The sequence below is a fragment of the Aedes aegypti genome, chromosome 1 (genome assembly GCF_002204515.2).
Source record: "Aedes aegypti strain LVP_AGWG chromosome 1, AaegL5.0 Primary Assembly, whole genome shotgun sequence".
In the NCBI taxonomy this organism is placed as follows: domain Eukaryota; kingdom Metazoa; phylum Arthropoda; class Insecta; order Diptera; family Culicidae; genus Aedes; species Aedes aegypti.
The window spans coordinates 6,534,522-6,546,794 of record NC_035107.1 but is presented as its reverse complement, the minus strand read 5'-3'; the positions used below and the strand labels follow the sequence as shown (position 1 = coordinate 6,546,794).

Here is a 12,273-nt window from a genome sequence, read left to right as displayed (position 1 = left end):
ATCCGAACCTCGCGGTAACCAAGGAAACTATCGCGCAAGCGCGTGCTTCGTCGAAGCGCACGTGCTCGTGCCGCTGTAACAAAATCAAGTACTAAAGTGAAAATAACAATCAGCTATGTCGGCTGATAGGAACATGGGCAGCATATACATTGCGATTCTTTATTTCGTTTGCTCAACAGGCTTCATCTTATCGTGTTAAGTTATGTTGTTCGATTCGATTGCATCCTTATCTAATTAGTTAACAAAATTACAGCTAAGAAAAAAATAAAATATCATTTTACAGCACCGTGCAGAGCTACCACAGCTAATATCCACAGTCGCGCTCAGTAGTAGAGATCCTTCCAGCTCTTGAACTGGTCCCAGAACGTAAGGTTGAGGATCGTGTGCGGAGCGATGCGCCAGTAGTTCGGAACGAAGCCCTTGTAGAGGCCGTGGAGGCCTTCGGCGCGAAGGGTTTTGCTGAAGCAGTCCCAAACGCTTCGGTAGAGAAGGCCTCGTCCGTTGGCGTCCACACCTGGGATGAGAAATAATATGATGGAAATGTTATTTGTAAAGATTTGATGGGTATATAATAGAGTGGTTCAAAAATTCGTTTTTGCTCCACACCGCTCATTTGATTCTAGATCAAATTCTGAGTGTCCTCCCAAATTTTGAGCTCATTTGGATGAAAACTGAGACTGCACAAGCCCTTTAAGGCGCAAGACAAAATGACACAAAAGTCAGAAATGAAAAAGCCATTTTCTGCTTTTAAACCAACAAATTGATGAAAATAAAAACACACAGCCTTTTTATTTGGCAAATAAAAGAGCTGTGTGTTTTTATTTTCTTCGATTTGCATATTTGAAAAACTGCTTTTTCAGTTTTGACTTTTGCACCATTTTTACTTGGGCCTTAAAGTTTATATGGGAATTACTATGAGAAAAGCAACCAATTCATTCAATCGGTCATAGTGTTTGCCCATGTGCTCTTGGGGATTAGAGCTATGTTGATAATGTGAGATACATTCATCAGCTACAACTTTGCCGAAGACCGTTTTCAAATCGGACGCCTCAGTAATTAGTTATTGATTTATACTCAGTCACAAGTTCTTCAGCAGTGCTCATTTAAGTTCTGAACAGGCAACATTGCTGCACCTGGCGCGAAACATAGCACGCACAAATCGTGGCTACTATGTTTTACTGTATATATCCAGTGATGCCTGAAGAACAGCCCAATAATTATAGCCAAAGTTTTACAACTCATTCAAAAATCAATAACTAATTACTGGGGCGTCCGATTTGAAAACGGTCTTCGGCAAAGTTGTAGCTGATTATTGTATCTCACAGTATCAACATAGTTCTAATCCCCAAGAGCACATGGGCAAACACTATGACCAATGGAATGAAATTCTTGCTTTTCCCATAGTAATTCCCATATAAACTTTAAAGGGCTTGTGCAGTCTCAGTTTTCATCCAAATGAGCTCAAATTTTGGGAGGACACTCAGGATTTGATCTAGAATCGAATGGGCGGTGTGGAGCAAAATCGATTTTTTGAACCACTCTAGTATATAAATCTAACATTTTAACAATTAATAATATTCTTCGGCAACATATGAGCGTGCATTTCCAAAAATTAAAACAACGGAAAATTGAGGATCTCATAAAAAGTGATCAAATTTCGACGGCCACACAAATTTTAATATATTTTTTTTAAAATTGGGAATATTTAAATTTTGAGACCCGTATTTTAATAAAATAAAACAAAGTTAAACATTGGTTTAGTATTTACAATTGAAGCTTGATCGTCATCAAATGTGGGATTATTAATCAGTAAACTCTTTTTATGTATCCCGCATAACGCCTGACCAAAATAAAACTATTTCTACTCTCTAGTTCAGCGGCTTTCATATCGTGCTCCGCGGAGCACTGCTCCACGACAGTTTTTAAAATTTGTGCGGATGTCTTGAAATATCTCTATTGCGGCGCTTATATTAAATCCACATCCAGCGGCGGCGGTAACGCGCAGAAGATATGCGCGCAATTCAAACGCAACGTCAAAATTCAAGTAGGCTTGGATTTTTTCGTCCTTCAAGAACACAAATGTTTCAAATTTGCTAAATCTGAAACATTTGGTGATTTTCATTACCACTGCGACGGTATATCGACATTTTCAGATAATCGCATTACGTGGATTTATCTTGCAGAGCACAATATATCATGCAACAAGACACGATAAATAGAAATTGATAAACGTGGATTTCAACTGTTTTCTGTCTGTCTGGTTTATGCCATCATTCTGAACCTCGGATGATATTGGCCGATTAAAAGTTCCCATGAACTGTCCGGAATTTATATCAAAGTGTTCAGAAAATAAAGCTAAAGTGTGGGAGCGTCCGGAATATGAATAATGTAAAGGCCACACTTTTCTATTTATTTAAAAATAATAAAAAAAATATTTAATCATTGTTCATAATTAAAGTGTTTTCAAAGCTTGAAAACGCTAAGGAATCATACAGAATGATTTTTTTACATGCTTTTTGATGAGATATATTTCGCTTAGACCTGAAGTATCTGTAATATCAATCAAGACAGTAACTAAGATTCTACCCCATTACCCCGAATGCCATTATCTCGAATTAGGCACCCGGATACTATTTTTCCGAATTTACAATTACATGACATGATGAGATAATATAAAAAATCGGGGTAATGTCATTCGCGGTTATGGGTCGTTCGGTTATTTGGAATTCGGAGTAAAGGGGTAGAATCATTGTAAGATTTTTTTATGCGTTCCTTCTCCAATTTGATCGGGAATAATTTTAAAAATTAACTGTTAACTTTCTTGGGATTCTGCCATGAAAAACTCTATAAAATTCTTCAAAGATTCATTTAAACATATTTTTTAAAACTTTCGCTAGAAATCGTTGATGACATACAATCTGCAACTAATTTAGATGTTTGTTCAGAGATTTTAAAGAGAATTCCTCAAAGAACTCTTTTAGAACTTTTTCCAGAAATATTACTATTTTTCTTCCCGGAAATTACACAGTTTTTCCATCAAATCAGGACTTTCACTTATATCATTCTCAAACATTGCCTTAGGGATGGTACACAAATTATGTCATGCTAAATTTCAACTCCTCCCGCCTCTGTGTCCCGATTTTTGTATGAGCCCTCCGAAAAAAAAAAATTGTAAGGCTTTTTACCCTTGGATGGGTATTTGTGGATGACCCCTTAAGGCCGGTTTGCTACTGACAAGAAAAGGAATCGCCTATCTCGATGCGTGGAAAATTTCTCCCAAGAAATGGTCAAGAAAATCACTTTTTTCTGATCGCAGTACGCAGTTGAAGAGAAATGTCACTTCAAAGGGGGCTCTCTGTAGGAAATTTCTTGACCCTTTCAGTCAAGGAATTTCTTTACTTTTCTTGAGCGAAACAGCATACTTAGCTTTAGACAGGGATTCCTCGAGAAATTACTTCATGGATTGCTTCAGTAATTTGTCTTAGGTAGTTTTTACATATTTTTCCAGAAATTTCTCTAGGAATACTTATTGGGCTTCTTCAAGGAAGTTACACATTTGAAAATTAATTCTATTTTCGGAATTACCCTATATATATTCCAAGCATAGCTTCTTGAATTCACCAGGAATTAAATAAGATATTACATAAAAAATCCTATTAGTTCTGCAAGAAGTTCGCCAAGCAATTCTCTGGCATTCCATCAGAGATTATCCCAAGATATCGACCTGGAAATTCACCCTAGAGTTATTCTAAGAACTTATTCAACACTTTAGTAGTCGAGCTGTTTGTTTCGTCCAACACTGGTTAAAAAAACTCGCCCGGCAACAGAGTGGGGGTTGAAAAGCAGGTTCTTGAAATACTCTCATAGAGATTAAGAAAATTGCCAAGAATTCAACTAGATTCAAAGTTGAATTCAATCCAAAGAATACAACCAGATTTGTGTTTTGATTTCCTCCAGAAATTTATGCTGCAATTCTCATAGAAACTACTTTATTTTTTTCTCAATATTACCTCAAATAATCGAATAGGAATTCTTCCAACGATACATTAGGCATTATTTTTGAGTTTTTTTCAGGACTACCACCTATGCTTCCGTTGAATTTTGTTTTATTTTTCAACGAAAACCTGAAAAACATCAACAATTCATCTGCAGAATCCATAAAAAACCCTTAAATTTTACTTCTTGTGCAAGCGATATTTTAAGAAAAAAAAATCTTAGACAACTCCTCAGAATAGCTCCGGAAAAAAAAGTTGAAGTATATTGAAAGAAATTCATGAAGAAAATGCTGGAAAAAAATTTCAGGAATTCTCGGGGATATTTATGTAAAAGTCTCTGAGCGCAATTTTTTATTATTCTCTTAAAAGCTTTCAAAGGAATTCTAAGAAGACCTTCTGAGAAAATAATTGATGAATAATAGTTTCAGTTTCTAAAGAAATCCGCGGTGAAACTCATATGTACAACTTTGTAGTAATTTTGGGAATCTTAGATTCTTGGAATATTTTTGGTGTTAATTTTTAAAAAATCCTTGAAAGTATTAAAAGTAGAATTTGTGGAAGAAATATCAAAAGATTTTTTACGGTTTTTTTTAAAGAACATTTGGAGAATAAATAAATATACTATAAGAACATTTTAAGTGATTTTGGATGTACTTCATTAAGAATCTATGAAAAATTTCCTAAGGGATCAGTTAAAATGATTGATGGAATTAATGGAAAACGTATGGCAGAGTGCCTGAAAAGTTACCAGCAGAAATATTTTCACCATATCTTTAGAAAAAAGTCAGATGAAATTTGGAAGCACTTCTTGAAATAACATTAAATTATTTTCTCATAAAAAATTTCGGTACTTCCAAAACAATTCTTAGAGCAACTTCAAGTGTATATATTGTAGAAGAAGCAAGAGGAATTATTCGACGGAATCTGTTAAGAAATTGGAATAATAGCTATTTATAATTCAGTGTGATACAAATGCAATCATTTTTTTGTTGAGAGGTTCATGTGAGGGTTTGAACGGCTTGCGCATGATTGGTATAAACACAAAGTGGAATAAGAAAAAAAGACTCTCGTCTCAGATTATATCAATCCAAGCAATACTTAGAATTTACATGAGTACAAATTTTGAGAACAAAGCAATCGATCTTGCTATAAACTTTATCGAATTTTTATTTAAGAAAGTGTTGCATTTGAACGCGTTAAGTTTGAGTTCCAGTTCAAATTTTTGAACGAGAGATCAATTAGGCTTGAACATTGATCAGTACAAATATTTGAACTCAGAAGAACTAAAAAGTGAACGCGAAAGGAAAATTGTTTTCTTGGCAAAAACAAATTTAAAACCAGAAAGATTTACTGAAGCTGTCAAGGGACGTTTAAGGTTCCATACATTGTGCGTGATTTGAATTCAATATTCGTTTAAAGAAGTGTTTTTTTAGTTTTGTGCTTCACAGTGCATTTCAAAGTGAGCAGCGTCAGAATCGTGCAGGAGAGTTCAATGTTTGCTGCGTTCACGTGCAAAATTAGAACGCGTTCAGTTCGAAATGCATCACTGATATAAGACAACTGTTTTGTTCGCTAGAATAGTGCTCCTGAAAATTTGAAGGCAGTTTTGATTCATCTTCATCTTAGGAAATTTAGAACTTTATTGAGGATGGCGAAACACAGATTACAAGAGGTAGACAATAATCTGAGGTACCGTAAAACGGGGTAACATTGATCGGAATGACCTTCCTCGCAAGATGTTGGAATCCACTTTTTTCTTTTTTATTCTCTTTTTTATATGGTTGAGTTTATAAAAATTAAAAGTTTTTGCGACAAATAAGCTTCGTTCATGAGTAAATTTTTCAACTTTTCGAAACCCTTATTAAAGAAATTTTCTCTGATTATGGATGACACCGCCAAAAACTTCATATGAGTTCTGCAAATGATGTTAGCGATAAAAAATATGTATTTTTCAAACCGGTATCACTAAAGGCGATCCAGTTGTCATATTTTTTATGAGAATGGTCAATTCATCAAAATTAACGAATTATTATAAATAAAGCCAATTTTCCAACAAAATTGCCTATCTTCAGGCGTTTGAGTGAAATTTAGGCACCGTGATATGAAATTAGAAAATATTTCACAAGTTTTATTATGACTATGAATATTTCCGTACGTGTTGAGCTTGTGGCTTAAGTTACTGCGATTCCATTCCGTTGTATGCTACATAAGCCATTTTACGAGACGTTCGAATGACGTTTTCCGGCGGGCCGCTCATTGTTATTGTTAAAAAAACTAGCATCACATGTGAATGCCGCTGGTAACTTTTTTGTTGGTTGTGATATTCTCGTCTCTTTTTAAGTAACATTTTTGTTGGCTATGATATTCCCGTCTCTTTTTAAGCATTATTCTACCCAGTGTTTCCATGTTTTGTGTTACCAGTAGATGAAATAAATTGCTCCCTCCTGCTGATTTGATTGAGCATGGAAAAATTGAAAAGTTGGCTAAAGCGCCATTGTTGAATGAGCTCTTTCTAAATGTAACGCTAGAAGAAACGTAAATAAATGGGCCCGCCAGCAAGTTTGTTTTGAAATAAACGGAGAACATATAATTCGAACAGTCTCATAAAATGGCTTATTGATATACGATCTGTCAGTTTATGCAACTTGGCAAGATCTTAGATTATTCTATTTACGACATGTTTTTTTTTGTCAATAAAGATTGTCGATAATGAATCGTAGTGATGTACCAGTTATGGACATAATGGTTCCCAGATGTACGATTATGTGAGTTTTACTGCACATTGTTATACACTATACTGCACATTGTTGTTCACTAAGGCCATCCTTAACCCCTCTACCGACATACCGCAAAGTTCAAATTCAAATCGTTATAACTTTTTGGTTTTTCTATATTTTTGCACCATTTTCTCACAAGTTCTCAAAAAACTCTTCTAGTTTTAGGATCTGTTTCGATATTAATCATTGGTCATCTTGTTTTGAAGATATTCTAAAATTCCTTGGGGGACCGACCCGTAATCAGAACCTAGCGTTAATTTCTCAGGCTACAGAATTTTAATCGTATTCGGATATTCACTTCTCGGAACAATATATTAATGAGAGTATGTTGTGAAAAAATGAAGCAATTTGATGCAGCCGTCTTTAAGCAATGAGCATTTAGGTTTCTGGAACCACGCAGGCCAAATGAAGATCAGAAAAACTTCAAAAAACATCATATCGTAATGTTCAGATATCTCCAAGAATTCCTAGTTGATTTGTATGATTTTTTCAGAATATCTCCTTATTACCTGGCAAAAAAATAGCCCACATTTTATTTTTTTGATCAATTAGCCAAAAACAAAATGGCCGCCAAAGATATTTCATATGGAAAATGTCGGTCCCCCAAGGAACTTGTGAAAAAATGGTGCAAAAATATTGAAAAATAAAAAAGTTTTAAAGTTTCGAGGTCTTCTTTCTAGTAAGTACAGTATTCCATCATGTGAACATCGTTATTTCAACTCCCCATAGTTTTTGGGGCCTTTTGAGTGGTTAGAGTCCACGGCTACAAAGCAAAGCCATGCTGAAGGTGTCTGGGTTCGAATCCCGGTCGATCCAGGATCTTTTCGTAATGTAAATTTCCATGACTTCCCTGGGTATAGATTATAAACGTACTTGCCACACGATATACGAATGCGAAAATGGCAACTTTGGCAAAGAAAACTCTCAGTTAATAACTGTGGAATTGCTCATAGGCCCACTTAGCTGGGAAGCAGGCTCTGTTCCAGTGAGGACGTTAATGCCAAGAAGAAGAAGATATGCTAAAGATTGGAATTCAAAAGTTGACTGGAAGAAAACTTTTTGACTAACTTCTTACTTTCGTCATCTGCAAACGCAAACGTCGCTTTATCCGTCCAATCAATGAGTTTTATGAATGATTATATGGATGAATTAACGTAAACACCAGGTCACTGTTATAGCAGTCTGGGTTTAACCAGGTCCGTCCCACTCGGGCTCAGATTGGTTACCACTTCTAGTACTGCATTTGGTCCCTCGGTAGTGCAAAAGGTACCCAAGTTCGACAGATCGCAGTACACTTTTCACGGCGTTCTAGATTACCTCATGAGCCATAACATTTTGGGTAACTGAGTAGAAGCATTAACCTAAGAATGCTAATGTCGCTGCTGTTCGTGTTACCAACATCTAGTTTGCCACAAATTGACAGCGTGAGTACCGGGCCTCAAAGTGTCAGATTAATTTCAAGAACCAAAACAACGATTTAGTATTGAACAAACAATGAAAAACCACAATTTAAGGTAATAATAATTAAAATTAGTTTTGTGACAACAACGCCACTAGCGTTCTACTACTAATGTTTCTATTGGTAACTGCAAGGGACATGGAGGTCTTTAATTGGTCTTTAATTAAACCGGGTGTTTCTTCGGGAAAGTTGGTATATGTGCTCATGTTCATATTTTTACTTCTAATAGTTTAAATATTTCAGAACATATAAGCACTGTTCTCTTATCCAACCAGTGTTTCGTTAGGTAAAAAATGCATTTCAATGAAAAAATGCTAAACAACTATGCAAATATGGTCAGCGTATTATTATAACATATAATAAATTGAAATGTCCAAAAACATTTCGAAAAATATGAATTACCTTGATTAAACAGCCTGGTTGCGATCACATCGAACGGCGACATAAAAACGCAGCAAAAGAACCCGCTGAACATGCTGGCGGCGAACGCCGTAAACGCCACCGATTGCTGGAAGAACTCAAACTGCACAAAGAAATCCTTAAAACTGGAGAAGGTCGCAAGCTGCGCCGACGATCCCACGGCTGTGCGCGTCACAATTCCCGGATATCCCCGCCAGAGGCCTTTGATGCCATAGGTCCTGTAGATCCCCGCCAAGGCATCCATCGTTCCGGTGTGATTGTGCTGAAACCCGACGGCATACTTCCCGTGCGAAGTGGCCTGAATCTGCGTCTTGATCATGTACAGCGGGCAGGCCACCGTCGCTCCAACCACTCCACTGATCCCACCCCAGAATATCGAGTACATCAACGTGCCGAACTTGCTACTTCCTCGAGTCCACTCATAATTCTCTGCTGTTTGGTAGATCCCTAACCGGATGCTATTCATCGTGAACTGAAAAGCTAGCGCCGACACAAGCCCCTTCTGCAGTCCGGAGATGCCTTCCGCTTTGAGGATCGATTCTATCGACTTGAAGATCGATCGGTATGGATTGCGTTGCGTTTCCGATGCGGCATCAATCAGCTCGCCCTGCAACTGCTGCCGGGTTTTGATGACGTCGAACGGATTGCTGAACAGTCCGGCACAGGTCGCGGCACAGCCACCCAGCAGGAAATCCATCCCAATCGATGACGACTGCTCCGGTGGACGATCGATCGAGCGCTGTAATTCGATAAAGTCGCATCAGCCGAATTATGTAATTTTTCGCGTGAGAGAAAAAACGGATATTAAATCTTGATGGGGCGTTTCATGAGCCGGTTAGAGTGGCAAGATTGAAGCACGTGACGATAAAACTAGATGCTCATTCTCACACGTACGGATGCACGTTTCGGGATGAATTCTGAATGGGCCACACAGAGAACAAGCACCTTCTAAGCCAGAGCGCACCTATCTGATGTACGTTCTGGTGCTCCCTCTATCACAACACTAGTCACTATGAAAAACGATACCAAAGTCTATTTTTGCATTTGCATCATCTTCTGCTTAGCGAAATTACCGAGTGCAAGTGCATCATTTCAGTTGAATTAAGCGTTTTAGCAGTGGATGCCAAGAAATTTTCGTTTTCGGTTTGGTCGGTTGTTTCTACACAAACGAAACGATCATGTAATGTGGCTGGCGATCGTTTCTGAGAAAGTGACGAGCAAAACAGTTCGCGGTGAGAAATCATGTTTTCGATTAAACTTACCATTTTGATTGAGTTAATGATTGTAATTTAGTACTTATTGGACGGATGGCACTACATTGTGCTCAGAGTACCAGTTTTAGTGGACATTTTCAAGTCCATCGTATCCAATTGACGAAAAACATGACTTTGATGAAAATTCTACTGCTTATGCTTTCCTCTGTCTTTATCTTTTCTAAACAAATTCGCACACCATCAATGCGAGAAGACAGCTGACAAAGGAAAACCATGGAAAAACGAGCATGCGCATTTTCGATTACTTTTTTAAATGAAAGCTCGCAGAAAGTTTTCCCTGTTGCAAAAGCTTCTTTGCCAAACACACGACTAGGGTGGATATGAAAATATTTTAATTAATTAGATTCTGTATCGGTTCGAGTGTAGTTTTCATGTCGTTCGAATATTGTTTCTACTACATGTTTGATAACTCGATTAGTAGTACGTAGCCAAATTAGTAGTCTGCTTTTCTTAGCCTAGTGGTAAAGTCCGCGACTACAAAGCAAAGCCATGCAAAAAGTGTCTGAGTTCGATTCCCGGTTGGTCCATGATGTTTTTGTAATGGAAATTTCCTTGACTTTAGCAGCGTTCCATTCCATGGCCCATCGGTTATTCAATAAACCGATGGAAAAAGAAGATTTTGTGGCAGAACGGCCCCCGGGCCCCCACATTTTAGGAGCCCCCACAAATCTCGACAAAAATATTTATAGTTAAATTTTCACGAATAACTAGATGCTCGTATTACTGTGTGTATTTTTTATGATTTTTTCTAGGAATCTCGTGAGAATTTGGGTATTTTTCCAAAGATTCAGAGATAATTCCGCAGATTAAGTTATTATTTTCTGTGGAATTCCTCCAAGAATTTTGTTTCGGATATCTCAAGAATGTAATCTGAATTGTTACAAGGATAAAAATAATAATTACCCAAGAAATTTCTCCAAAGATTTTATTAGATATTTTTCAAGGAAGGGTTAAATCCTCCATGATTCTATCAGGTAATCGATTTCCTTAGTAGCTGTGTGGTACTGAAAGAACATTGTCATAGATCTTGTCTTCCAACCCTGTTATGATGGCTGACAAACAAAAGCCTGTTGAAAGATATCCGAGAATGTAGCAGCGGATTGAACATCAAACGATCTAGTAGGCATGGCACAACTTTGACGCCTCACTCCTATAGTAACGTCAGAATGGAATGAAAGGTTTTTCGTGGGGCTCCCGCTTGCCAACATCGATTCTGAGCTTCACATTTGGCGATCCTGCCAGGAGTTTCAAATAATATTTCGTGTTCCTGGAGTGCCTGGATTCGTTAACAAGCAGGATTGTCCACTAGAAAATTTGTTTGTGTCGAGTGCTTCTTAAACCGCGTGTGAAAATATGAGAGTGATTGTGGAGTGAAGTTTGAGTCTGATAAAAAATGCATATATCTGTAAGTAAACAGCAATGTGTTATTTTTCTATGAACAAGAGAAAACTGATTGAAGAGGAAATATGACATGAATATGTATTAGCCGCTTCACTACTCGTTGAAGCATCAATGTTTCTCTCTGTACTTGTTGTTGTTCTTATTGAACACCAGCGTCACCTCAACTATTTGAGTTGCGCGATGCAGGCTTTGAAGTGAATATTTTGTTTTGCTTTTGAATTCAAACAGATTACTTCAATGAAATTATTTGAATGTAAAAAAAATGGAGAAAGTGTTTCATCTGTTTCATCCGATTCAAAGATTATGTTATTTCGAGCTGATTCATCTAAGTTATGAAGTGCGCATTCTGCTTTTATCAAGGACCTATTTTCTGCATAAGTTGAACGGAAGAAGAATAACGTTAGGAACTGAACTATTTGTTTGCAAAAGTCAGTTGAACATATCCGTGCAAAATGTATAATAATATGTATAATATGTATAATTTGTATAATAATGCAAAAGAGAAGTGAAGTGTTAAAGTTCTATTAGTGGTTTTCTTGAATGTTAATCATTTTGTATAACTTACCATTTAGTTATATCAATCGTACAAAAAAATCGCCCGTAACATTTATCAACTCTGCAAATTTCTATATAAACAATAATAAAATTTCGCTTTGTTTGTATGTGATCATTTTATCGTTTCTTCTGTGATAATACGCACATTTCTATATTTTATCTCTCCTGCTTTCAAATGAAAATAAAATAGTTTTAATCAAGTGAAAAATGAATGTTAGTGTGTGCAAATTTTCCTAGCCATGGGCGATTTTGAATTGATGCTCCAAAAGTAGATTTTTCGTTCCAATTAATCGATTTTTTTATGTTGGCACTACATGAAATCCTAATTCAAGGGATTTGGTCTTAATTTGAGCCGTTGTTCTTGTAAATTTGCTTACGATTGGAAAAATCGA

General features: G+C 36.8%; 1 protein-coding gene across 5 annotated transcripts in view; it reads right to left on the bottom strand.

Moving 5' to 3' along the window:
- Positions 1–134: 134 nt before the first annotated feature.
- Positions 135–12,273, bottom strand: part of LOC5572026 (solute carrier family 25 member 35) — a 34,345-nt gene continuing 22,206 nt past the window's right edge. Inside the window, exons 1-3 of one of the 5 annotated variants that reach the window (XM_001660082.2) lie at positions 9,914–10,103; positions 8,634–9,390; positions 135–514 (exon numbers count right to left, since the gene is read on the bottom strand). In XM_001660082.2, the coding sequence (XP_001660132.1) occupies positions 324–514; positions 8,634–9,390; positions 9,914–9,916 (951 nt within the window). In that variant the 5' untranslated portion in view covers positions 9,917–10,103 and the 3' untranslated portion in view covers positions 135–323. Of the gene's footprint in view, positions 515–8,633; positions 9,391–9,545; positions 9,776–9,913; positions 10,104–12,273 lie in introns of those variants that run through there. The other 4 variants (XM_021838828.1, XM_021838829.1, XM_021838831.1 and 1 more) reach the window with 4 other exon arrangements.